General features: G+C 50.3%; 9 protein-coding genes across 9 annotated transcripts, besides 1 other annotated feature; 4 read left to right on the top strand and 5 right to left on the bottom strand.

Annotated features, from left to right (window-relative positions):
• Positions 1-27,215: part of a sequence feature (contig 1.153 11..403022(1)) that runs on past both edges of the window.
• ANIA_08457 (uncharacterized protein) lies at positions 354-4,106 on the bottom strand (the record flags this gene model as incomplete). The annotated part of the gene is made up of 5 exons (XM_676634.1): positions 354-2,203; positions 2,251-2,886; positions 2,945-3,134; positions 3,249-3,956; positions 4,095-4,106. The coding sequence occupies 5 exons, from the start codon at positions 4,104-4,106 to the stop codon at positions 354-356; spliced, it is 3,396 nt and encodes a 1,131-aa protein (XP_681726.1).
• Positions 6,512-6,904, top strand: ANIA_08458 (uncharacterized protein; the record flags this gene model as incomplete). The annotated part of the gene is made up of 2 exons (XM_676635.1): positions 6,512-6,704; positions 6,747-6,904. 2 exons carry the CDS (start codon positions 6,512-6,514, stop codon positions 6,902-6,904), a joined length of 351 nt encoding a protein of 116 aa, XP_681727.1.
• ANIA_08459 (MDR family MFS transporter) lies at positions 8,142-9,933 on the bottom strand (the record flags this gene model as incomplete). Its single annotated transcript, XM_676636.1, has 4 exons — positions 8,142-8,461; positions 8,516-8,933; positions 8,989-9,714; positions 9,775-9,933. 4 exons carry the CDS (start codon positions 9,931-9,933, stop codon positions 8,142-8,144), a joined length of 1,623 nt encoding a protein of 540 aa, XP_681728.1.
• Positions 10,736-12,742, top strand: ANIA_08460 (uncharacterized protein; the record flags this gene model as incomplete). Its single annotated transcript, XM_676637.1, has 2 exons — positions 10,736-12,544; positions 12,608-12,742. The coding sequence occupies 2 exons, from the start codon at positions 10,736-10,738 to the stop codon at positions 12,740-12,742; spliced, it is 1,944 nt and encodes a 647-aa protein (XP_681729.1).
• ANIA_08461 (uncharacterized protein) lies at positions 13,359-14,676 on the bottom strand. Its single transcript, XM_676638.2, has one exon. The coding sequence runs from the start codon at positions 14,576-14,578 to the stop codon at positions 13,517-13,519; it is 1,062 nt and encodes a 353-aa protein (XP_681730.1). The 5' UTR covers positions 14,579-14,676; the 3' UTR covers positions 13,359-13,516.
• On the bottom strand, positions 15,779-16,864 carry ANIA_08462 (uncharacterized protein; the record flags this gene model as incomplete). Its single annotated transcript, XM_050612148.1, has 1 exon — positions 15,779-16,864. Exon 1 carries the CDS (start codon positions 16,634-16,636, stop codon positions 15,779-15,781), a length of 858 nt encoding a protein of 285 aa, XP_050468100.1. The 5' UTR covers positions 16,637-16,864.
• Positions 18,353-19,299, top strand: ANIA_08463 (SDR family oxidoreductase; the record flags this gene model as incomplete). The annotated part of the gene is made up of 2 exons (XM_676640.1): positions 18,353-18,636; positions 18,720-19,299. The coding sequence occupies 2 exons, from the start codon at positions 18,353-18,355 to the stop codon at positions 19,297-19,299; spliced, it is 864 nt and encodes a 287-aa protein (XP_681732.1).
• ANIA_08464 (sugar porter family MFS transporter) lies at positions 22,246-23,927 on the bottom strand (the record flags this gene model as incomplete). Its single annotated transcript, XM_676641.1, has 5 exons — positions 22,246-22,587; positions 22,670-22,921; positions 23,021-23,334; positions 23,410-23,838; positions 23,879-23,927. The coding sequence occupies 5 exons, from the start codon at positions 23,925-23,927 to the stop codon at positions 22,246-22,248; spliced, it is 1,386 nt and encodes a 461-aa protein (XP_681733.1).
• Positions 24,388-27,180, top strand: ANIA_08465 (protein rhaF; the record flags this gene model as incomplete). The annotated part of the gene is made up of 2 exons (XM_676642.1): positions 24,388-24,765; positions 24,814-27,180. The coding sequence occupies 2 exons, from the start codon at positions 24,388-24,390 to the stop codon at positions 27,178-27,180; spliced, it is 2,745 nt and encodes a 914-aa protein (XP_681734.1).

The following is a 27,215-nucleotide window of genomic DNA, read 5'->3' on the forward strand; positions in this document are numbered from 1 at the left end:
TCACGTGGGGATGGGCGTCATCTGATTAAGCACGGTAGAGGGCCTGTACATTTCCTTCCATACGAAACATTGAGAATACATTTCCTTCCGTGCGAAACGTTGAGAATTCATTGTACGTTTGTACCGCGTATCGTATACCTCAACCCTATAATGTATCCCCGGCCCAGCATACACACAACATCCGCTGTTTACTGACCTAAAAGATATTCATTGCAAAGAAATTTGATATACTAATTGATAAACTATGTACCCTTCAGGTTTTGTACCTGGGATTTCCAGGGCTCAAATCATTACGAAATTTTGTTTCACAAGTCTTAAGGTTTGTAGGCCTGATCACGAGAAAAATGCAAAAGCTACGATTTGCGCAAAATGCTATACAGGATATCTCTTTTACGTGGGCGTTCTTTAAGTGGCCTCCAAGGGTGTTCAGCCCCAGTATGTGTGCTACCGGAAAAGGGGTTAGGGGCAACATGGATGTGGCGAGGGCTGTCTTGCCCAGCATGAAGGCTAGCAAGAGACACCAGATTGTTTGACACTATACGAGTCTTTGAATGATTGGGACCCAGTGCCTTCTCATAGCCTGCCAGTGCTCGCTGAAACATCTCTTCTGCCTCTCTTAGCTTGCCCTGATCCCTGTAGAGAAGACCAAGATTGCCCACTGTATCAAGGGTGGATGTGTGATCAGGGCCCAGTGCCTTCTCCTTGCCTGTCAGTGCTCGCTGAAACATCTCTTCTGCCTCTTTCAGCTTGCCCTGATCCCTGTAGAGAAGACCAAGATTGTTGACCGTATTCAGGGTGGATGTGTGATCAAGGCCCAGTGCCTTCTCCTTGCCTGCCAGTGCTCGCTGATACATCTCCTCTGCCTCTTTCAGCCTGCCCTGATCAGAGTAGAGATTCCCAAGATTGTTGACTGTATTCAGGGTGGATGTGTGATCAGGGCCCAGTGCCTTCTCCTTGCCTGTCAGTGCTCGCTGAAACATCTCTTCTGCCTCTCTTAGCTTGCCCTGATCCCTGTAGAGAAGACCAAGATTGCCCACTGTATCAAGGGTGGATGTGTGATCAAGGCCCAGTGCCTTCTCCTTGCCTGCCAGTGCTTGCTGATACATCTCCTCTGCTTCTTTCAGCCTGCCCTGATCAGAGTAGAGGTTCCCAAGATTGTTGACTGTATCAAGGGTGGATGTGTGGGCAGGACCCAGTGCCTTCTCGTAGCCTGCTAGTGCTTGCTGATACATCTCCTCTGCCTCTCTCAGCTTGCCCTGATCAGAGTAGAGATTCCCAAGATTGTTGACTGTATTCAGGGTGGATGTGTGATCAGGGCCCAGTGCCTTCTTGTAGCCTGCCAGTGCTCGCTGATACATCTCCTCTGCCTCTTTCAGCCTGCCCTGATCAGAGTAGAGAAGACCAAGATTGTTGACTGTATCAAGGGCGGATGTGTGGTCAGGACCCAGTGCCTTCTCCTTGCCTGCCAGGGCTCGCTGATACATCCCTTCTGCCTCTTTCAGCTTTCCTTGATGTAAGTAGAGATTACCTAAGCCATGAAAGGCTCCAAAAATGTTGATTCTGTCTTCAGGCTGTATATCAAGCCAATAGCCTATATTCCTTTGGATTAGGTTATTTGCATGAGGAAGTAATCGCTGCTCAAGCCTTGCATAATCTCTGGTGTCCCGACTGGGGACTGTATATCCAACCGAGATGAACGCCAGCTCCTGTAGTTGGTTTGTGAGGTCATTGGAGGCAGCAATATGATAACACCAGTCCTGTACCACGGGATGCAGAGTATAGCTTCCCTCCTGCTGTTTTATTTCAACAAGCGAGAACTCAACTAGTGCTTTTATCTTTGTCCTAAAGACCAGCTTGCTTGACACTGCTGCTTTAAACCATGGTGGCGGGTTGGAGTAGTCCAACCCGTTTTGAGTCAGTTCATACCAGATATCCTGGTTATCAAAAAATGCGAGTAAGAGCAAGAGTTTCGCGGCAGTGGGATCACGTTTCTGTATCTCTTTATAGGTGATAATCCATGTTTGTACAATATTGCCTTGCTGGTATTGGCGTGTGGGTGCTGACTGTGACTGCAAGTCGAACCAGGAAGTCTGGTAGAGCTCTAAATACTCTTTAAAAGTTGTTCCTGTTTGACGCATGAAGGCCCCAGCTATGACAATTGCCAGCGAGAGCCCATCCAGCAGGCTAGCAAGATTTATAAGGTCTGTTGATGTTAGTCATGTTCTTCAAGTCTAGCTAATAGTACAGTACCTTGTTCAGCACCCATCTGCGTAATATCTTTAGCTGAGAAGCCGCTGCTTTGAAACAATAGCTGTGTAGCATCTTTGTGCATAAGTCTCCGAACTGGAAATGACTTCCCAAGTTCAGTGAGCCCCTGGAGCCGGGAAGTGATCATAATAGATCCATGATCAGCCTTTGGAAAGAATTCGTAGATATCATATCCACAGTGACCATGGCCTTGGGCTGGAGAATACTGGTCGATATTGTCAAATATAATAAGCCATCTAGTGTTGCCTGGCCTTGCTAGCCACTGTAGTACTTGGTTTGCCCTTTGTACAGCTTCCTCCTCATTGACTGCCTGGTCCTCTATCAACTGTCCTTGTATCTGAGAGAGGCAAGAACTCAAAGATGAAACCAAGGCAGATTGATCCTTGCTGTTCAGCCAGAATATGGCTGTAAACTTATTCTTGTGTTTTCGTGCAAAGTGAATTGCTAGTTGTGTTTTGCCAATCCCACCTAGACCATGGAGGACAGCCACCTTTCGTCTCTGTGAACTTGCTGGTTGTAGATAATCCCATAGACAGTTTAGTTCTTCTTCTCGTCCAATGAACTCCTCAATCGCAGGAACAGCTGAAAGATCTAGCGGGATGCGAAATTTGTTGCTGTCTAAAAAAAATTGAATATTTAGCATACAGCTACACTGATCTCGGGTTTATTTGCTAACCTTCTCGAGCAGTGGGCTCCCAATACTCCAAGAAAGCTTTGGCAGCCGCAGCTCCAGTTGCCGCTGCATACACTTGCCATGCTTTATTCTTGTGGCTATCTGCATAGTCACACACCCCTTTTATAATGATGCATGATATGTTGTCCCACACCCCTGCACCCTCCATCTCGAAACCAACAACACCTTCTGACTGGACCAAACAATCACGGTGTTCGCCTGATTTCATCACGGTATCAGCGGATGCAACTGTCCCAATATGTACTCTTGGGCTGTAGTGTTCTGTGCTAGGCCGACGTCGACATACCCGGTCCATATCACAGCCTAGAGAAGTACAAGGTGATTCGACAGCTGTCTTGCAGGTATCTTTAGACATGCTATCAAGACAAGGACACGCGGGTGAAGTAAAGCCATAGTGCTTATGTTGGTATGAAGCTTCAAAGAGGATGTCATCAATAGAGGGGAATTGCCAATCAGATGGTGATTTCTGAATAGCTTGTAGATGCTGTAGCAGCTTATCTTGAAGGTCTTTGCACGATCGCCTTGCCTGGAGACTTGCCAGTATTGAACGGATAGCTCGGTTTGGTCGTCCAAGCGTGTCCCTGACGCCCAGTTTCTTTTCAAAGCCACCAGGATACTGCCTGCCAAAGTCGTATTGTACCACAGAGTCACTAATTATAACATCCCCTAGAAAGACCTCTCCGCCAGATGATGGGTATGGTGCACCTCCACAAATACCGACAACCAGCGCCACTTCAATCCTTTTGTAGCTGATTTTCAAGCTTGAGGCCACACTGGCTGCACTCCCTTTGCCCATGCCAGGCATATAGCACACCACCACGTTATGGTATCCAATCCTTCCATTAACATATGCATTATCATCGCCCGGTTCTTTCCTGTAGTGTTCGCCCAACCTGTCATAAATTTCATCAAAAAGGTCTTCAACTGCCTCTGCTTCGAGTGTCAGCGCGCAGATGATTGCGATCGCAAATTCGTCCCGACTGGATGGGCGCATCTGTGCGAGTCGACAGTGATAAATTTAACAGTTTCAAATAAAGAATCAGTCAGACTTGGTATCTTTGTTGGATAGACAGCTGCTGGTGAAGTAAATGTAAAAGCAACAAGCCTCTCAGTATCTTGAAATATTGATTACCTTCAGCCTCATGGCCAGTCTCGTGACATGATCCTCGCCAACCAGATAACTGCATTAGCCGCTTGGAGGAGGGGCAATCACGAGATGTATGAGCAACTTGGCTTTGCAACCAAAAAAATAGAGGAACTTCATATATATTGTGAAATATCTTGTGGCTTGATCTTTCGGAAACTAAAGACAAACACATGGAGGAGAATGATACCGTATGAAGCCGGTCGATGAATCACCAGGCAATGACTGGCATTACTCGGAGCCTCCAGAGCTGACAGTTGCAGTGCCGTACAGCAGGAAAGGTACAAAGGCCACCACCTCAGTGCTGTGGTTCAATAAAATACTCGCGCTAAGGCCTTGGTAGTGGACCAGAGTAAGAACTGTCATATGTTCAATGGTTAAGGCGATTTCAAGAACGACTGTATAGTTGGCGGAGATAGAGCAGACCCTGGCCCACATAGCCCTCATCGATACTGACAAGACAATCTTTATCCTAGGCATTGGCATCGGCCGGGCCTGTGCACGTGCCATAGCAAAAGATGGAGCGGCTGGTCTCATGATCGCAGACATTGATACCAGTGCTGCTGAAGAGACAGCGGCACAGTGCCATGAAGCGGCTACCAACCAGCACTCCAGGGTTGAGACAACTTATGTGGACATAACGGATGATATGTCAGTGCTGACTGCCACGACAATGACAATAGGGCGCTTTGGCCAGATAGATTACTCTGTGAATTGTGCAGATATCGGGCCTAATAACAATGCTGAAATTGCAGATTCCGATTCGTCCGCCTACCAGCGCATGTTAGATGTTACGTCACGGGCACCTTCCTGGTTATTCGCCATATCTCAGATTTCATGAGAGGACAAGAGCCTTGCCGATTATTTTCTCCACTGGGTGACTACCGAGGGTCTACCCGCGGTGCAATCGTAGTGCTTGGATCGGCGGCCCCGCACGTCGCCATGCCCGGAGTAGCGCCGTATACGGCTGCCAAACACGCTTGTCGGGATGATTAAGACTGCCGGTAAGCGACTCGGGCAGCAGTTGACATTTCGCCAGCGAAATATTCCAATCGCTGATGGATGGACGCATGGCGATCGATAACATCCCGCATGGCATACGCGTCAACGTCGTCTGTCCCTTGTTTGTGAATACACCGGGGGTCCAAGCCGCTTTTGAGGATGACCCAGAGCTGGAAGAAGTGATCAGTAAAATGCACCCGCTGGGCCGTATCGCGAATGCGGAAGAGGTCGCGGATGCGGTTAGTTTCTTGTGTAGTGATAGGTCTAGCTATATGACTGGATGTGCTCTTCTTATTGACGGCGGGTCTACGCTCACTTGTCTTGTTTTACGGAGGGTTCGATAACGTCTGTTGCTTTCGTCCGAGGAAATTCGTTACATTCTGGAGCCCGCTGAAAGTGACCTGGCGGTGACACGATTGTACGCATGAACATCTCTGGACATACGTGGATACTGGAGGATACTGAGGATCAGCTGTAATATAGTCATCAGACTGCAGTGCCACCGTCAACGCCTACCTAGCAATAACCGGCATAAGCTGCTACATCAATGTCCTGGAAGTCACAGATACGAGGCCCCCAATAATAGTACTTTTTGTACCAAACTTCCTCATACCCGTCATCATCTGGTTCTTTGATAATCTGTACGAAAACGAATACTTCGACCATGGGTGCCAACCTAACCTTGACCCCGGTATCCACGAACCAAGCCAAAGAGAACAGAAAGAATAATACTCACCTGCCCGATTCCCTCATTCTTGGGGTGTTGCTCTCTCCAATGGACTTCCAGTAGAAAGGCTTCAACGAAGGCTACCTAGCCCACAAGACACCCCTTGAAAAGCAGGAGTAAATCAGAGCAAGGGCATCAATCCAGCGTTAAAGGCCAAGGCGGATGAGGCAACCAAAGGGCTAGGAGGGCTATGGGCTAAGCTGGGAATGGAACCTACCGTTTGATTGAAATAAATGAGCTTGGGAGCGTACTCGTTTGTATCTAAACCAATCGTGACTCTTTACTGGACATTTACAGCTGACAGCCTTACATGAGCTGCCCGTGGATCGTTTCAACACAGCCTGCTGACGCCGATCTCTTGTCATTTTAACCGGCGGACCACTGGCCAATCGCATGGGAATCGTCGATTTTCGTATCAATGGTTTTAGACAACCATCTTGCGTGTTTCCACTGGTCGCCTAACTATAGAATTGGTTGCCTTGCTTAACGACCAGCACGCATCCACCTGTCTCGCATGGATAAAAATAGCCCAAAGGAGATACTGTAGGCCTGGAAAATTATAAAACCTGTCAAGAATGCTCTGTAAGAACAATAAAAGGCATCAAATCAATCACAGATATTTTCATATTCGAGACCTTCAATCCAGTCACTCTATTACTTTACGTTTCTTATCAAGATGCGCTCCGTTGCTTTTGCCGTCGTCGCCTCCCTCGCGGCTCTTACCAGCGCCAGCCCCAGCGCCAGGGCTAGGGACAGCCGCATGCAGGCCGAAAAGCGGCAGATCGACTCCGTAACTATTGCTTTCCATGGCACTAGCGATAACACCTGGGACCAGACCTTCCCTACGGATCTGACCACTCACGATATCGGTGAGTACTACCTTTGATCCAAGCAGAAATCCATGCTGACAGTTCAAGACAATCCCGCTGTCGTCACCAGAATCTCTAACCCCGGTGGCGCCATCTGCGTCTTTTCAGGCACAGAGGGCGGAAGTTGGACGGTTCATATCGGGGAGACGGAACTGGAGGACCCCCAGCCGTTGAAATCGGGCTTCTGCAGCCATCTCTAATCAGCCATTATTGACATATGCGAATCCTAGCTGGATCGAAATTACGGGCTGCGTTCTGTTTTACGATTTTATGGTAAAATAGAGGTTTTTGACATAGATATATTAAATTCAATTTTACTCTGTGGTCGAAGCACCTGCTTCGCTAGTGAACACGTTTGCTTCATTTCCTACCAATGTCTGATACATATCTTTAGCATGCTATTTGATCACTTTTCCACCATCGTAATACAGTTGGTAGGGCTTAGTGCTCGCGCGCTCTTCTTGTCCTGTTGTATCTGTGGTGGGAAAATAGTTCATACGAAGAGCCTGCGGCGGATGTAGCACCTAGCGAAGTTGCCAATATGTGAAACAAATCTATAGCTGCTGATGTGCTGATGAAACTGCAGCCAAGCTTTTGTTCATGGTAGTCATTATTGACATTTGACCCCATTCAGGTATATGAAGTCGGAAAACATATCCCTTAGGGCTTAAACAGGTCGTAGCCCTGTCCGTCAGCCCAGTTATTGTCTAAAGTAACCATCCACATCGTCTATTTATACTGTGTGCGCGCGTGAAAGGAGGTCGTAGTCTGCGTAAGTACGCGTTTTACAATGGCTAGCGTAGCACGAGATCACTTGTGGAACTTTATTAATGTTATGCATCGTGAGATAGGTATTGCAGTGAAGATAGAACAAAAGGACTGCAGAGCCTAATGCTTCACTAGACGGAATATGGATGCTGAAGCTAGGTTCCTAAGCATAGAGTTTCCGTGTCATAATCATGCCTTGATCCGCGTAGTAACCTGACATATCAATATCGAAATGAACTCATAGCCTTACCCATAGCGGACCCCCAAGTCCACACAGTGCTTTGTGTTCAGAAAGTATTCACTATCATTACACTGTTTCTGATGACGTTGACACAAGCTGGGTACATGTCTGGAAACCTCAGTTCCTTGGTTGGCTCCTAGCAGCTGGAACCTAGCGGTAGTTTACCAAGTTGTATATGGGGGTTTCCAGAGCATTCTGTGTCGTCTATTCTTATTATTTGGAAATTCAATGACACTCTACGAAGCAATCTGCTTAGTATCCCCAACCTCCTTTCCCTCCCATACTTTATTAGGCCATTCACTTTTCACCTAGCAAGCAGAATTCGTGTCCCCCCCACTCCGGTCAGTTTCCAACCAGACTTCAAAAGAAACCCCTGGAGCCTCTCAACTCTATTCTAAATCACGCATGGACGTCTTGTCAACGAAATCCTACGCAGCACCCCCAGCAGCCTTCGCCAGCGAATCCTTATGCAGCCTCTTCCAGCTGCCTAAAGACCCGCCGATCAGCGTTGCAATTCCAAAAGCTGCAATAATGATTGCAAAGACAGCCTTGAGCCCGACCATGTACGCACTAATAACAAGAGGAATTTGGTTGGGTTCGAAGGCTTCTCGAATCTGGGTCGCACCTGTCGCCAGGGCTATTGCTGGGTCAATCTCGGGGAGCGTCGCCGCAAGTTCTTTGAGCAGCTGGTTATTGAATACGCATTGCGCTGCCGAGAGGAATATGGCACCGCCGACTGTCACAGAGACTAAGCACGTTGCAAGGTTAGAAATTCACCAGACCAAGTTAGAAGGGTTCTTACAGTTGATGATCGCAGTGACCTGGGACATGTCCTCCGGTGAGGCATGCACTTGCCCATTCGACAAAGCGACCTGAAATGTCCAGCCTACTGTGAAGCCGACGATAATCTGGAAACCGATCCACTGGCCCGTGGAGGTGTCGACATCCATAGTGTAGAAGAGCCCGGCTCCAACTGTGCCGAGTATTCCCCCGATGATCCAGAACAATGGAACAATACCAATCTTGACAAGCGCCATTCCTTGCACAATGGCTGCGATTGTTAGGGGAATAATCAGGGCGAGCATTCGGACACCGGACCCAATCGGGCTGGAGTTGAAGACACTCTGGAAGTATATCGGGAGGTAGTAGAGAGTGATAAAGTACGCGCCGGCGAAGAAAAACATATAGATGGAGCCAACCCAGACATATCGCTTCAGAAACTGTGGCATTCTCTCATTAGCAAAGTCACATATGCCTAGCTAGAATTTGACTCACCAGTCGGGGAACGATCATTGCGCGTTCCTGTTGGTACCTCTCCCAAAATACAAAAGCCACAGAGATGAGCACAACGCCAACCAACAGCCCAATCACCTCGCTGCTCTTCCAAGAATGTGTTTGGCCACCATATTGTAGAGCGAGAATGTACGAAATGATCAACGCCATCATCAGGCCTGCGCCAGCAAAGTCCATCTGTATCATCTTCTCCATCAGCGTGGCCTTCGCAGGCACCGCACTGGCAGGAGCCTTAAAGAAAAGAAGAACAACCGCTGCAGCCAGCCCTCCAATAGGCAAGTTGATATAGAAATACCACCGCCAAGTCACTTTGTCCGTGAAAGCGCCCCCAATAAGCGGCCCCATCACAGCGGCGATACCATAGGTGGCTCCCGTAAACCCTAGCAGCACCGGGCGTTTTTCAGGCGGCCCTGCGAATGCGAGCATAGTGAAGACTCCGACGGCGACGCCAGCCCCTCCTACGCCTGCAATGGCTCGGCCAACGATTAAAGTGGTGGGATTCTGGGCCACTGCGCAAACAAGACTTCCGACCTCAAAGACGAACATGGCAATGATAAACCAGATCTTGACAGGGAAGTATTTGTACACTTTACCCCAGGTTGACTGGAAGCCGCCGAACGTCATGAAGTATGCTGATCCGTACCATGAAACTTTGTTAAGGTCGTGGAACTCATCGGTGATCTTTGGTATGGCCGTGCCTAAGATGGTCTGCAAAGGAGCATTGGTCAGTCTGCGCAAGATTCATTGGCCTCAGCTGGCTAGACTCACATTGTCAAGGGCAACAAGGAACATGCCCAGCATCAGTGACAGAACAATGATAGCTAAGCGGGCACCGTGGGGATAGTCATCATCAACGTCCGCAACCGGCGGTGTTTTCTCAGTGCTGACTTCCTCTTCAACACTTGATTTGGAATCTAACATTGACATCTTGACGGAGTATTGTGAAGAGGTTTCGTATCGTATAGTTTGATGGGGTCAAAACAAGATCATGAGGCAGGGACCCAAATGACGGCGAGCTACAGTGCTAGTTATATTCCTTGGATTCGGACAGAAGACTCCAGCTAGATCTCATTCCCAAGCCTGACAAATACTCTCGGACACTCAGCTTGATGTTAGTGCTCCTTCGTAATCGAATTCGTCCGAATCGCTGCTGAGATAGTGGTTGGTCCGAGGCGTCTCGGACGAAATGCTAGATGGTCAAATAACCGACAGAATGACCGTTTCACATTGCTCAGCAACCACTTTAAGCTATTACTTTGATCTCTTGACTCTTTGAGGCCCGCCAGAAGAAAGAGAATGTATTTAGGGGACTTATACCAACGCCCACTTCTTCGCAGACAGGCAACTGCCCAGTGTGCTTTTGGTTGCGCTATACCATTACTACTCAGATTACTTGATATATCTCTGTTGCATGTCATCTACGCCCGGATTCCTTTTTTTTTTTTTTTTCTCTCAAATGGTGTTTGGGATGGTCTTACAACCTCGCAAGAGATGGGCTCGGACGAATCTCAGCTCGTCCGAAGTCGAGATCCTCCACCAGACACACGTGATTTGTCAGCAAGCTAATCTCAGACAGCTGTTCGTAACCGCGGGCAATCCTGTTCGTCATCTTTATTCGAGGCTAGTTACACAAATAATTGACCTTGTATGCACTGTGCCGTGAATCTGTCCGTCGACTGAGGGCACGTTCTGGGGAAACAATCTGTTAGCTGCGACTCCCGTATCCGACATGAACGGCCTCTCGGACGAACCCACAGCCAAGTTTCGAAAGGTCCGCAAAGGGACACACAGCTGTCAGGAATGTAGACGCCGAAAGGTGAAATGTATTTTCGCCTCGACAAATGATAGTACGTGCATTGTCTGCCGCCGCCGGGGCACGAGATGTGTCAGTCAGGGTGAACTGCTAAGAGATGAGGTTGATGAGAGACAGACACCTGGCATGCCGCCAACGCCAGTGTCTGCTCACTCCGTTTCTGTTGCAGAGCCATCTCTTCATGGAAAGACAGCAAAAGCTCTTCTGGATACTCTTCCCTGTCAAAAAGACATCCAGATCTTGCTTGGCAGAGTATCCAGATACTCCACACTTAGCTATAGATCCAACTTCAAAAGCTTATCACCAGAGGAGCTCCTCAAGGAGCAAATTCAAGTACCTACCTTGCTCCATCCAGAAACGCATCCTGTTTTACTGGGAAGGCAAATGCTTCTGTTCGCAGCCGCATTGCAGCACATTTCGCCAAACGCTGAAATCCCCGGTCTCAATGAGGGCCATCGCCTGATAATGGAAAGACTAGCCGAGTCGGCCATCAGGATGGTTACATCGAACGACGAACTTTTGGGGACGTTGGAGGGGTTAGAGAACATCATTCTTGAAAGCTTTTATCATATTGACAGCGGCAACATCCGACGAGCGTGGATCACATTACGTCGTGCTGTTATGGCGGCTCATCTGATGGGCCTGCACCAACCGGGCCACTATCGGTTCAAGCTTATCGACAACCGGAACAGTCTTGACCCTGCTGTTATGTGGGTTTGCGTCGTCTCCATGGAGCGGTTCCTATCCCTGCTTCTGGGACTACCCACGAGCACTGCCGATGCGAAAACCTCTACTCAGTGCGCAACGAATGGCGATTTGTCCGCGCTCGTAATGCATCTGACCTCTAGGATCCTCCACCGGAACCAATTGAATTCAACTCTTCAGGCGGCTCGCGATATGACCAAAGAAATCGATCAAGAACTTATTCAGATGACCGAGAAATTGCCGCCCTCGTTCTGGCGGCCACTCGCCCTGGCAGGTCTTGAAGTGGAATCGGTTGAAGCGTTCTGGGAAAGTCGCCGGGCCATGGATCATATGTGCTACTACATGTTAGTGAACCAGCTTCACCTTCCATACATTCTGTGCCAAAGTCACAATCCGTACGTTCTATACTCGAGACTCGCCTGCCTCAGTGCCAGCCGCGAGATCTTGGCCAGGCAAATTGCGGTTCGTACGTTTAACCCGGTCACTGCTTATTCACGGATTGGCGACTTTCTCGCTCTCACTGCAGGTATGACATTGATGCTGGTGCACATTGTTAGCCATGGTCATAAAGAGATCGGCAATAGCAGTTTGCTCATCCACGAACGACTGAGCGATCGGGCGGCTGTCGAGCAAGCTCTTGACTGCATGAAGTCCATGTTAGAACTGCAAGAAGATGTACTTGCCGCCAAATGCGCGGTTTTGCTCAGAGAACTATTGGTTATTGAGGCAGTAACTGCACAAGGACGACATTCGTCCAGGGAGCACACTATTGTGCGGCTCGCCGAGCTCTCCATTCAAGTCCCATATCTTGGTGCGGTCCGTGTCTCCTCTCAAGGAATTACGATTACGCCGCACTCTAAATTAGGGCATCATTCGGTTCCCAGTGAAGGCGCAAGCGTCACACTCGGCGGTCTTGGATCAATTCACGTTCAGAGCCCCACGAACCCTGCAAATGCAGCCCCTCAAGTTGGCAACCCGAGTCTTGACACCATGAGCGACAATACGGCATTGCAATTACCGGTGACGGGGTTACCTCAATAATGTACGGATGACCTGCTGTCAGCAGACTGCTTCCTGCAACAGGTTCAGATGCAGGATCAGATGTTTCCTGATGCTGCAGCTGGCGTGGACAACTGGGTATTCCAGGGCTTCGACACTGCTTATTTTGATACTCTCTTCCGCGGGCTTGGGGAACAACTGGACAGTGCGACGACATGATTTGGTTTCTTCCCGTGGTAAATGCGAGTCGTTACAGACTGGAGTCAGGGTCAGCCTGGTATTTCCCTTGTCTAGGCCAGATTTATCACTTGTGTTAAAGGCAGAGTCTGAGCTGAAGTTGAAAGTCCAGCTTCAAAGACATTGACGCTTGACGAATCTTCTGCGAGGCCATCAACCACCTCCTGCAAAGGGTTTTCCTTCCGTCTAGGAATATTTCTGCCCAAGGCGAGCTGAGGAAGGGAGAATAAATGCAGATGTGCGCCTCAGCCAGATCCCTTACTGCATCATTGCCCAGCACCCTTCCCAACAAGGACATGAGAAATCGTTACGTTCTTAATGTGGCAGATGCAGAACTTTTATCACCGACGGCCATTAGCTCAGAAAGCCCGTAGCCACAGTTCTTAATATTTATGATTGTTGTTCATTCTTTAAAATACCAGAAGTAAAGAACCAAGAGCATGAATATCCCACTCGAGATATATTCCGCGGCACATCCTAGCGAATGCTCCCTAAACAGCAGGGATGATGCTCAATGATCCACTGAGAAATTCACAAGTGCTTTTCTGCCCCCTTCTCTCCTCATCTATATTAGGAGAATGAAGAATCATAAAATAAATTATCAACAGGCCAGTGGCCAGCGAAGAATGTGCAATTAGGATTAAGTATACATTGACCGCCACGCCCAACTACCTAGGTAGGAACGTCTGACTAGATTAGGTATATACAACGTATAGGTGTACTCGTGCTCGTGCTCAGTTGTACACGTAATTGCGTTTATTCGTCGTAGTCGAGGTAGGTAACAATCCTGACAGGACCCGGCCGGACCTTACCACCAATGCCGTCGACCCACTTGTCCTTCTCCAAGTAGGCGTCCTGGACCTTCTTCGCACCGGTAGTGATGATGGAGCAGTTGGTGTCGTCGTACGAGCACATCTTCATACCCTGGATATGCTGACCAGCGGCCTGAGCCTGAATGGCCGAAACATCCCAGCCGGACCAGCCCTGGTTGACTTCGCTGCCAAGGTCGAACTCGCCCCAGGTGCAGGAGTAGCCGCCGTATTCGTCAGTGGGGAGCGAGTCGCCCTTGGCGGCACCCCAAGAACCCTGGGAGTTCTCGTCGAAGGCGACGTAGCGGATTTCCTCAGGCTCAAGGGTGAAGGAAACGGCAGAGTTACCGTACCAGCCGGTCATCTTCATGTCCGGGCCGATCTTGTTCCAGACGACGACGGTCCACCTGTCGGTCTTGGAGCCGTGGAACTGCACGACATACTTGTACTCGGCGGCTTTCTCGGCGCTGACTTCCTGGATGTTGCTGCCCCAGGGGCTGCCAACGTTGCCGGAGTAGGTGAACTTATTGCCAGTGATAGACTGCTTAGTACGGCCGCCAAAACCGTCGAAGCAGAACTCGCCATTAGAGGGGAAGTTGGTCCAGGCCGAGTGGTCAGCGGAGGTGCTGGTGGGCGCTTCAGTGGAGGTAGGAGCGACAGAGCTGGACGTGGTCTCGGGCTCCGGTGCTGGGTTCTCGGTCGAAGCCTGGGTGCTGGTGCTGGGCTCAGCAGGAGCCTCAGTGGAGGTAGGAACCTCCGTGGACGACGGGGTTTCGCTAGGGATCTCAACAAACGTGGCTGGCTGGGTCGGGGTGATGGAGGACAGGGTGCTGGTGGTGCAGCATTCCCACGCGGTCTCCGTCACGGTAACGGGCTCGGAGTCATACAACCCGCCCACCTCCTGGGCAGCCTCGTTACGGACGCCGTGTCGGTGTTTGTGGCTACCGTGCGAACGGGCCAGAGCCGACCCGGCAGTGGCGAGAGTAAAAACGAGCGACTTCCACTGCATTGTCGGTACGCGATGGAGCAAATTCACATCAACGTCCGATAATAAAGAGCGTAAACAGCTGGTTTGGCTGGTGGGAATAGGTGAAAAGAGTGACTGGTTGGGATGCGAAGCGAAGGGAAAACAAAAACGAGGGGATCGCGCGATAAAAGGGGAGACGGGGAAGAGGCTGAGGGAGAGCGGGTGGGGGCCCCCGGGGCAGTGTGCAGGAAAAATAAGAAGATACAGAGAGCAGCGCTGGCTTGGTCCCTAGTGCCCAGATCGAATCGTTAGTCGCCCAGGTACGAGCTAAAAGGTCGTGTTAATTAAATGGGCCGGTGGAAACCAATTGAAGTCTTTCTTGAGTCGGTTTGACAAGAACTATGTGAAACGCCACGCCAAACGCCCAAGTCCTCACGCTCATGGGCACAAGGTCGGACCCCTGAGCGGCTATATTGGGTGTCTGCTGAGTGGACTGTTGTGCGAGCACATTCCATCCCTGTCCCTTTCGCCCTTGCGTGAGGACATTCCAGCGCCCTACAGCTCTATCCGCGGTCGAGGCCATGTGTCTGCCAATCTCTCGGTCTGGATTCGCGAACGTCTAGTCCCTGGCAGGGCCTGTGGGCTTTTGTGGGCACCGACTCCAGGAGTTTCTTCCCGTTTGGGTCAGTGCTCGCCCCTTTGTCGTTCGTTCCTGACTAGCGTTGTGATCAGGGGGTGGATCAGCGCTCGAGGCGGAAATTAACTTGGCCATGGCGTCTGGGCTTTGCAACACGGTCGGGGCTCGTTGCGGTGGGCGCCTAGAAGCCAGCGAGTCAGCTTATTTTCTGTTTCTGGAAGTTTGAAAGTTTGGAGCGATGTCTTGCCCAATTGCATCGAGACCAAGACCTCGTTTGTGAATGGAGTGTTGGACGAGAGGATGGTGTTTGTTTGGGCAGGAGTTTGGGTTAGGAACCCGACCGGTGGACCGCTTGCTTACGTAAGGTTACTGCACAGGCTCATTCTTTAGACAAACACAAAATAATAAGCTGAATCATAGAGTCGATGTAAGACGATCCACAGTATGTACTCTGGAGATATCCTTATCAAAGATAACAATTTGCTCGAGTTCCTGAGTCTGATAAACGCCAATAGCCTCCGCGCCGCTAGTGCTCGAATAAATTGAACCCTGTCCCACTCGTACTCCCCACAGCCGCCACGATCCATTAATTCAGTCTCGACTCCTCACTCCTCCGCGCTGTCATACCACAAGTCGTCCCTGACCTTTGGTACACCAGCGGCACCCTTTTCACCAAAAACCCGTCCGGTCAGCATGTCCTTGAACGTCTTTTGCTGGCAATCACACCACCACGCATGTCGTCCACCTGACTCGAACGGCGTACACGCCACAGGGCGGTATCTGCGACCGTACATCTGTTCAAAGACCTTGTTGCGCCGCGCCCGAAGATCCCGCTGCAAAAGCCGGATTGATACCGAATCCTCCTCCAAGATCGCTCGAAGATCCGGATCCCCGTTGAAGTCTGAGTCCATGGTGATGAAGTAAGGGTCAATGACGCAAGTGAAATCGGAAAGGAGGAACAACGTCTTCAGGTCCATCTCCTTAACGCGCTTGTCGCGGGTGCGTTTATCAAGAGACAACAACCCGATGAGCTGGTACATGCCGCGGACGAGCCGTCTTTCCTCGGGAGGCGAGAGAGACGCTGGTGTTTGTGGATCATTCAACAGGTGCGGATGCATCAGGGTGTACCCTTTAATGAGAGCATCACTGCGGCGCGATTCTCGTACGATGCAGGCGATATGATCGAGAGTGAGGGGATGCGTGTCGAGTGAGATTTTCCCGAGGTCTGCTAGCATGGAAAGCAAGGCTGACTTGTTGGGGATACAAGACCGGGAGACTTCATTGTAAATTGGAGTAAGATACTGGCGCCAGATGTCGTAGAGCTGTTTCGATGACGCTGCGAGATTCGTGACGGCTCTAAAGGATGGCGCCGACTGGAAGATCTGAACGAGGAGCTCGGTCGGTAGTGCTAAGAGCGGAGATTCTCTGGGCGCCGTTGGTACGGTCATAGCTCTTGTGTTCATCAAAACAGTCGAGATGAAAGAGGGCGGTTTGACATGGAAGCGGGTTGAGGGATCAAGCACTGAAGGAGGACAATGCAGATGAAGCAGCGGGGAGGATTGAGGAGGAAGTGGAGAGATAAGTCGACGTCACGACGGCGAGTAGTGTTAGTCTTAAATGTCGTGAATGGGGAGGCTTGGATTCCCCCTCCGAGCCGCATCACCTGACCAGGCAACAATACTTAGGAACCTGCCAGGCACCAGTGGCCCTTTCGTGGGTTGACCTCCACAAAGCAAAATCACTTTGTTCTTGGTGAGTCTTGTCAATACTTGATCGTGCTCGAGACCAGCAATTGACGTATTACCAGGGCCTACTCGCGGCCATGCATTTACCACTTCAATGCGGACAATGGCAGAAACCATGTCCATCATTTGAAATAGGCTTTTACTGAAACTGCGAAAGGGAAACAGACGATCAATAAGCGCACAATGAAGCGTGACTACCGTCTGTCTAAGAGACGCGGCCTACTTGCTGATCATCGCAAGCGTGTCGAACCCAGCACACTAGAGATGGACGCTCCACGTTCTCGGGGTTGAAGCCTGCAGGCTATGCAGCGAATCTAAGTTGTTATACGACGAGCGAGACCGATTTTAGAGAGGAAAAATCTGCCATAGTTCCTAAGGGACTCAGCAGGTGAGAACTTGTCTCAACCGTTTTCGCTAAACCTACGCCTTCCGTCCTGGCGGCACCCCGTTTCGTAGCGGTAGAATCCTCTTTTCTTTTCTTTTTTTTTTTTTTTTTTCAAGAAGAATACGCGCTGTCAGCAACCGACCAATACCGCGGTATATTTGGTCGCTCCATGTTGCCATATCAAGCATGCACCCAGCGTACGGAGATGGTGTGATCAACAACTTAACGACGATAGACGCGGCGTTGACGGCGTAGTTGCTTTGGCTTATCTCCATTTTTGAACTACGTCTATCACCAGTTCTGCCTGTGTACTCCAATGGTCCAGGAATCCGAGTGCTGAGAAAAAAAATCTAGATTGTTATAGACTATGTTTGCTCAGGCTTCTCAATTTCAGTATGCTTTCAAGCCCTGATACCTGAACTACATGCAGAGAAGTCACGGACCGAGACGGAAATTTTGCACGAATAAGAGGAATCTGATGCGCTGGCAACGCTGCGAGATAATGCGGGCTTTCTGATGGGAGAGCCCGTGCTTTCGAAAAAATAAATGAAAATGTTCTCCCATACCGAGTTCTAGCCAACTGGAATACGCCATCCCTACAAACATGCGCCAATCGCTAGTATATGAAGATGGAAGGATTTGTTGGTCTAGACGCAGCAAAGGTCAGCAACACTAGCATTCGCCATTCATCCCGCAAAACCGATGACGAATTCGTGGACTCATCACCTACCATAGGCTACGAAATAGATCTAGACTGTCATCACCGGCACGGAGATAGCTCTTCCAATAATGGCGAAACGTGGTGCATCGGAGAAACAGCATCGTGACAAGGGTAGGGAAGTCTTCCCGTCAGCACTGAGCTAGAGCTGAATTGCCCCGCGAAATCACTGCCCTCTGGCTTTCTGTCGATGAAGCAGGTCAGCGCGCACTCTTCGAAATGCTTATAAATATGTTGCCCATTCTCCCGGTTGCATCTCCTGGAGACTACTAAGTACATTTGATCATCCGTTTCAAGCTATCTCTGCTACACCTTGAAAAGTAGGACAAACATGTCCCGAGTCTGGCACATCAGTGGCGCCAACACCGGGCTTGGCCTCGAGCTCACGCTCAAAGCCCTGTCCGAGGGTGACCGCGTCATCGCCGCCGTACGCACTCCGTCGAAAGTCCCGGATAGCTTGAAACGGAACGACGTTGAAATCCACCAGTTCGACCTCTCCTGGCCCCAGGAAGCTATGGACATGTATGCAAAAAAAGCATTCGCAGCGTTTGGGAAGATCGATGTTCTCGTTAATAGTGCAGGCTATTCGTATATGGGTGCAATCGAAGAGTCCGAGTAAGGACCACCTGCTTCTCGACCTTCTTTACCCAGACACTTCACCCCATAAGAGCCTAAGGCAGACGCTAATGCAACCTCAGGGACGCTGCGGTGAAGACTCAGTTTGATATTAACGTCTTCGCCCAGCTCCGGCTTATCTGCGCAGCCTTGCCTCACCTTCGCGGACAAGGCAGTGGCACAATTATAAACTTCTCTTCCATCGGCGGTCTAATCTCCGGCCCTAGTAACGGGATCTACTGCGCCACCAAGTTCGCGCTGGAGGGTCTAACGCAAGCCCTCGCGGCCGAGATCGCGCCATTCGGGCTCAAGGCGCTGGTCGTTGAGCCGGGCTATTTCCGCACCTCCTTCCTCTCATCCGTCACCTCTGGAACCAACATCGCACCTGCATTGGATGTCTATGAGGGGACAGCTGCGCATGAGGCGCGGAAGGCTTTCTTCGATTATGATGGAAATCAACGCGGCGATCCGAAAGAGGGCGTCAAGAGGATATGGGAGTATGTCGCTGATGAAGGGCTGCTGAAGGGGAAGGAAAAGCTGTTAAGATTACCTTTAGGAAGTGATACTGGAAGTGTGCTGACTGCAGTGGCGAAGGAGTTAGAGAAGACAGCGGAGGCGTACGAAGAGGTGTGGAGGAGTACGGATTTCACTGAAGGGAAGTAGGGGGCCTGTCCTCTAAGCCTCCGCAGTTATTTCGTCTGTCATTCTTCCGACTTGACTATTCTGTTCTTTCATTGATAAATGGGGATCCGGAGAACGCTGTTGTTTAACGAAGCTGAATTGTATTATCAGCCTCCGTTGTTGTAATGATCACCGCTCCATGCTTATCGTAGCACACGAATAGAGCGCGAGCTGCCCACGCAGGTGACAGATCATCATGTCCATAGAATCAAATCCCTGGGACGACGCGCTTCTTGAGCCCGTCGAACAGACCCCAGCTCCTCCAGCTGCTAAACCACAACTCTAGAGTATCATAGGTCACCGCTACAGATGCGGAAATAGAGCCCATATGCAGACCAAGAGGATAGAGGTCTGCGGCCAGATTTTGGTGAGGAGTACAGGGCTGTAAAAAGTATTAAGTTCCCGTTTCCAGCTGATGTACACTCCTCTTCTCATAAACCTATATGCTGGTCAACGTGCTCGTCGTTGATGGCTCCCGTCCTTTATACTGAGGAGACTTGTTTTTTTCTCCAGCTCTCTCTGCACTTACCGAGGTTAGTATAACTTGCTCTGAGTGGCTGTGACCATATGGCAGGTTTATGTCCTGGCTTCCGGGACATTGATGGGCTTTATTTGTTCGTTGACTAACCGTGGAGCCTTCAAGTGACTTTATATCTTCATCACCACATGTCATGCCATTTCTCGACCTACATTCACTCAAACCATTCTAAATTACAGAATGGCGATAAAGACAGAGCACGAAAAACTCGCCTTCCGGTCGTCCTCTACGTTATGTCCAACGTTCCTCGCAGCCATGGCGCCTCGTGTCGCCGGCCGAAGTCAAAACCACAAAAACTCAGTCCTAGCTGACTCAACATCTTTCAACATCCTGTCCGGATGCGGAGAAAGCTTTACATTGCATCACAGTATCTGAGCGAAGCCCAAACCTATGGATCAGAGAAGAACTCTGGATATTGAGACTCTCCAGCAGTCGGTAGCAGTTATACTACGGCTTCAAATACTCATTGGCCCTCGTATCTCGTCCGACGTATCTGCGGCCTGGTCTAGCTCAAGATCACGTCAGAGTTCAGGCATGATAGAATTGCAGTAGTGGTCATTGCCAGTAATGATAACTTGACTTTGCGAAGAGAGTCTATCTCAATCCAAGTTAGGCAATACTAGCTGGTTTCGTGAAGGCCTTTAAGACTGAAGACACCGTTGCAACCCGTGAATGAAGCCCTCAGGATATATTGCTTGATCATCAATAAACGGAGGACAGGGATATGGGTATACAAGGCAAAACAAAGTCAGGCGAGCTCCTGCTAGTTGAATGGACATGACATTGTTGTGATGAGATTGGGCCCCCAGCCTTACTCTTCAGAGGAAGCTCTGGAAACAATGGTAGACAACCGCTACTAAGACGGCTACAGGGACTCCCGCTGTCGACTCTTCAGAGGTGTTTGAGGACGGACCACTATAATGCTCGTACTAATGTCGATGTTCTACCTAGGCTGCCCAGTGCAGCAATTGCGCTTAACCGTGTTTCCTTCATGTCATGACGATTGTCGAATATCAATACTTAAAGCTGTCTTGAAGGCGGATTTTAAGCCAGTCGCTGCTGCTCCTTACATTGTACTCTGAGATGGGTAGCGCACTCTGAAAAAAAGGTTGGGTTGTAAGCCCATTATATAAGGCAGAAGGCCGAGCGGCAAGATTAACAAAGGTCGCCAGAGTTAGGGCTAAATGTCAAAGCGCCTGACGGAATACTAGCACTCTTCTATTAAGACGTCGCGGACTATTTCCTGTCTCTATTCAGCCAAAAGGTTACCGTCAGCGACAAGCTATCGTCTTCACCCATCTGTGGCAGACCAAATTCAGGAGCATTCAGACCATCGCCGCATTCATGTTTCTCACCAACCAGCAAGAGACTCCGCAAGCCAATCTTCTTTAAGAATTGTTACAGTCACAGCGACTCTGTAATATGGACAATCAGACACAAAAGGCTGAATACGAGTCAAATATGATCCGGACTGCGATGGCAGCAGTAACCTATATTTGGAGTCCAGAGTGCGGCGCCATACGATCGCCTAGCTATTGCTAGCTGGTAAAGAATTTGCCCGACAGTATATGACTGGTGACGAGTGCTAAATCGACTTGGTCTCTAAGTGACTATTCCCGACCTCGCGCTGAACTATGCCGAGTTGAACGCCACAACGGTGCTCCTGCTATTTCCGATTCCCTTGCCCCAGTAGGACACGCGTGACTCACCAAGAGAGTTCGTCTGGAGGTAGAAAAAGAGAAGCTGACTGCAGATAGGCAGAAAAAGGCAGAACTCGTCGATGGCTGTATTGGGAGCATATATATTTCCTTAAACGCGATTGCTTCCTGCAAACATATATCGTCAGGAAGAATATATATGGGTTATCATACGATAAGCCGCCATCGTCGTCAATGTTCGTGACTGAACAAACCTTACCCGTACTCCACCGAATTTGATATACCATCGGCTTCGACTCGGCTCAACAAAGCCGCACCGACGATTGAGGCCCATGTAGCAAGCAGAAAAGCGGAGACCATGCCCCATCGCCAGACTTGGCAGCGGTGTTCTCGCTCCCCAATTGCTCTCTCGCCGCCGCTATTTTAGCTCTACGCTAAAATAGGCACTAGTTTAGTAGTTCGCACGCTTCTGTTCAGATTACTAGCTTTCCACCACGGCATTCCGAGCCGTTGGTGCTGGAACATATTCTGGACCAAGGCGTGTGGGAAAAGAATAGTACATGTTACGCGGGGTTTTTGAGTTGCAATTCCGATTATGATGCTCGGGATATCCGAACTCACTACATTGTACTAAATAGCCCTAGCCAACTGAGTTACTAGTAGTATCGATGGCTTATATGCATCTCGCTGTAGGACAGGCGAGAGGAGCGTACTGGGGGCCCATCAAGGGGGCTAGGCCCTGGCCCCCCTTTCCTCCATATGCGTCGCGTGCTCCTTCTCCATAGCTGCGTAGGCCGCATCAGGGTCCTCCAACGCATGGGGTACAAGCTGGTCACCAAAGAGCTCATCGATCTGCTCGAGTGTGCGGCCCTTGGTCTCCGGGAAGAAGAAGTAGTAGCAAGTAGCCGCAATCAAGTTTAGCACGAAGAACAGATAAAAGTACTTAAAACCAACGGAGTCGAGTGCGCTCGGAGTGAACTGCGCAAAGACGAGGTTGACTGTCCAGTTTGTGAATGTTGTCAGGGCATTACCGAGGGCGCGCACCTCCACAGGGAAGATTTCAGCGGGGTAGACCTGATTTAGAATTAGTATGTACCGGCGACTATGGTGGTAGTAATTATGATATGGAATCAGCTTAAGAAAAGGATTTGCTTACCCATGAAATGATTCCGACAGGCGTATAGAATAGGCTGAAGACGAAGTTCATTGCCACCATGGACCGCAGCTGGTTCTCGTTGTTCTGATCCATGTACTGCGCTTGCACAGCGTTGACGAGAAGGGCCGCGCCGAGGAAGAGAGCAGAAACGAAGAGTGGCTTGACACGACCGACTCTGTCGACGAGGTAGAGACCAATGGAGCAGTAAACAATTGAAAGTGCACCGCTAATACCGATGATCATCAGGGATGTCTGATTGTCAATTCCAAGGATACTGTAGATCCTAGGTCCGTAGCTGCGTTTGTTAGTTCTGCTTTCAGATTTCATAGAGCCAGCTTACTAGTTGATGACGTTGATTCCAGAAAGAGGCCCGAATGCTTGAACACCACAGCCGAGGATCAGTCTGCGGCGCCAGGAGGGCTTCGTGAGAATAGTTCTCCAGGAGGTATTTCCCACAGCACGATCAGCGGCGATGACATCGCGAATCTCGCGGAATTCCAGCTCGACAGTGTCTGCAGACGCGCCCTTCCGAATCCGAGTGAGAACTGCCTTTGCTTCCTCATGCCTGTCCTTTTCCATCAACCAACGGGGCGACTCGTCCAGAAACCATATACCGGCAATGAGGATCAGGCCGGGCACATTCTGGAAGGCAAGCGGGAACCGCCCTAGGCTCAGTCAGTGAATCTGTTGGCCGCACAGAGGGGGGTTTATACATGAAAACTCGTTGGTAGAAAACGAACATCCATATCCCAGCCATTGCGCCACCAGAAATCCCCAACTAAGCATCCATTGCAGCAACCCAGAGAGTGTGGCTCGCCACTTCGGCTCCGACAGCTCTGCCGCATACATTGGAATGGTGGACGTAAGCATCCCAACCGCAACGCCAGCAATGAAGCGGCCGATGATCAGCATTGTCATATTCACAGCACCAGCCTGGAGAGCGCAACCGAGGACGGAGACAATGGCACCGGCAAGGACGGTCATTTTGCGGCCTGCCCAGTCGGCGCCGGCCATGTTGACCATTGTCCCCAGAATGGCGCCACCTTGAAAAGATGAGACGATCCCACCGGTAACCGTGCTGCTGGGGTTGCTAAAGTAATCGATGAAGGTGGGAAGGGAGATAGTGGAGGTAATGATACCGCTGTCGTAGCCGAAGAGGAAACCTAGTCCTGTCAAAACCTAGTCCTTAAACTTTGAAAGGGGGCTAACCTCCTACAGCCAGGAAGATGGCCGAGAACACAGTCTTGAAAGACAACATAGTGTTTGCGCGCAGTGCTCGTTGCTACTTTGGCGACTAGCATGATGGCAACCGCACATCTTTATATAGACAACACCCTGCTCTTCACGCGATTAGCATATTGGGTAAAGCGCGGAGCCTGACGCCACGTTTTGCAATGCGGGGCCACACGGGGAACGATACCCCGAGCTCAATGACTACGTAGACTTCTCATACAATCATCTGCCAGGTCTAGGGTATCTCGGTAAGACGAGTCGGGAACCATGTGGAGCTGGCTTGGTCGCCTCCCGGGTTGGGGTAGTTGGCACTACTTCGGCACTTCCGAGTCCAACCATTCTGGCTGGTGACCGCGCTCGGGCAATCAGAAACCGATGGGCAGCTGAAGTGGACCCAGCTTGAATTACTTTAAGCTGGGATTGTAATCCGCTGAAGCTGGCGCAGTTGTCTTCTACCTCTCACTCGAGCCGGTGGTTTGCGCAATATGGAAGTCACTCGGTGCGGTATTCACGGTTTCCATGAAACCCTTGGGATCGACACTGATGAGATTCGTTTCTTCTGGGTCCTTGAAGGTGGCTGTTCGAGGTCAGAGCAGACTGCCTACCGTATAGCAGTGTCTTCTGAGAAGAAGGGTCTCGAGGAGCAGCCGGATGCCTGGGACTCTGGGCGTGTTGAGAGCGATGCGCAGCGCAACATTATATGCAAACCCGAGTCCGGTTTCAAGTCAACGACAACGTACTACTGGCAAGTGACAGTCTGGGACCAGGAAGGTAAAGAGTCGAAGAGCGCTGTCAATGATTTTTATACCTCGTACCCGCGCTCATCGAGGCTACTTCCTCCGTATAGCATGAACCAAACTTATGTCAGTGCTCGCATTTCCGGAGATAATATATTAAAGCTGACAGAATAGATGCCGCACACTAATCTCATCTTCCGCACCTGGTTCGAAAATGAGGCGGACCGATGGAAAGCCGTCTGGATTGGAAACGGAGGCGACAAGCCAATATACCTCCGCAAATCGATCCAACTGTCTTCTGCTAAACGCGTCGAGAAAGTAGTCATCTTCGCTTCAGGGCTGGGTCACTTCAATCTCTTCGTTAACGGAAAGCCTGCCTCGACGCACGTTCTCGACCCCGGATGGACAAACTACCACCGGACCGTGCAATTCGTCGGCTACAACGTAACGCCGCAGTGGAGCGAGAAGGAGAATGTGATCGGAGCACATGTCGGTAACGGTTTCTACGCGGGCGATCAAGGGGACCGGTTCTTCTGGCCAATGTACGAGGACAACACGTACGTTCGGTACGGGAATGAGCTGTGTTTCTTCGCGGAGATCCATGTGCACTATGACGACGGTTCCCATGAAACGATCATTTCTGACCCAAGCTGGAAGGTGCGCAAGAGCGCGACGACGCTGGCCAATATATATGCCTCTGAAGATCATGACCGGCGGGGGTATCCATTTGGGTGGGATACACCAGGCTATGATGATAGCACCTGGGCCTCTGCTAAGCCGTTGACTGGGCCTAGAGGCAAACTTCGATACCAGAGTCAGCCGCCAGTTATCCTACACAATCTCTTCACCCCAGTTAAGCACAAGCAGCTCCGGCCCGGGGTGACAATGTTCGATTTGGGCCAGAATTCCAGTATCATGCCGCGTGTTGAGGTCAGTGGGCCTGCTGGCTCAGAGATCATCATCCGGTACTCAGAGACGGTCGACGATGTGGGTTCAGTGTTTATGCCCGATCCTTTGTTCAAAGAGTTCGAGTATGGCGTGTATTCCAAACTCATACTATCAGGGACTGGGGTCGAAATCTGGACACCAGACTTCTCTTTTACAAGCGCACGGTATATTCAGATTGAAGGTGCGTCGCTCGACGAGACCGACAACCTCCCAACAATCCATTCTGTCAGTGCTCGACACATCTCGTCGGCTGCAAGGCAGCTTGGATACGTCAAAACAGATAGGAAGGACGTGAATGACCTAATAAATGCCTGTTACTGGACGTTCTCCTCAAACATCTTCAGCTACCACACAGACTGCCCACAAATCGAGAAGTTCGGCTGGCTCGAGGTAACTTCACTCCTTGCACCGGCGACTCAGTACGTTCGAGATATGGAAGCTGTTTACTCCAAAATCCTGGACGATATCATCGATACCCAGGAATCAAACGGTCTTGTGCCCACAATGGCACCAGAAATCAGATACATGTGTGGTCCGCTCCACGACACGATCACTTGGGGCTGCGCAATTGCATTTCTTCCGGAACTGATCAAGCGATACTATGGCTCAACGGAAGTATTCGGCAAGATATATCAGCCTTGCATTCGGTACATGGAGTACATGAAAACAAAAGAGCGACAAGGAGGTCTAATTGAGCACGGACTCGGCGATTGGGGCCGCGATATTGCGTTCGGGAACCACCAGGCGAACATTGAGACAGCAGTGTACTACCGATGTCTACGCAACGTTGCCTTAATGGCCAAAGAACTGGGCCAAGCAGACGATGAAGCGAAATTCACCGCGTGGGCGGAACGGATTTATGCTGTGTATAACAAGCACCTCCTGATCAATGACAAAGCTTCTCGCCCATACGCCTTCTACACCTCACTCGACAATCCAGGTACCTACGATTGCACGATGGTCGCGCAAGCTGTCGCTCTGCAATTCGGTCTCGTTCCTGTAGAGCACCGGGCAGAGGTGATAAAAGCCTTCCTGTCCGCCTGCGAGGCGTCAGGAAATCGCATCGAGGCCGGCGAAATAGGCCTAAAGTACCTTTGGAACACACTCGCAGAACCGGATGTCGACCGCCCAGATATTGTGCTGGCCATGGCGCGGCAGGAAGAGCATCCCAGTTATATGCGGTTTCTCCGACGGGGCGAAACGACGCTTCTTGAGTTCTGGCAAGATGCGTGCCGCTCAAAGTGCCATGATATGCTGGGAACAATATATGAATGGTTCTATGAAGCTGTACTTGGCGTGAAGCCGGTCGGGGATGCGTATAAAACGTGGACATTGCGGCCACCGTTTGTGAGTGAGTTTGGACTTGTGGAGGGAGAGGTTGACTGTCCGTACGGGCTGATCAAAGTGCGATTTGAGAGAGGGGAATCTGGAAAGGTCAGATTGGATGTGAGGATCCCAACGAGTACGAACTGTAGGCTGGTTCTTCCTGTTGGTGCCAGGGTCGTTGCAGGACTGCCCACAAAGGTACGAGTCTCTTCGAAGAGCGAGATCCATCTACCACAAGGAGAACACCAGCTTGTTGTTTCTCTCTGAGAGGGAGGAAAGTTCGCTCCAAGCTCATGGTTTTG

This window comes from Aspergillus nidulans, chromosome V (assembly GCF_000011425.1).
Source record: "Aspergillus nidulans FGSC A4 chromosome V".
In the NCBI taxonomy this organism is placed as follows: Eukaryota; Fungi; Ascomycota; class Eurotiomycetes; order Eurotiales; family Aspergillaceae; genus Aspergillus; species Aspergillus nidulans.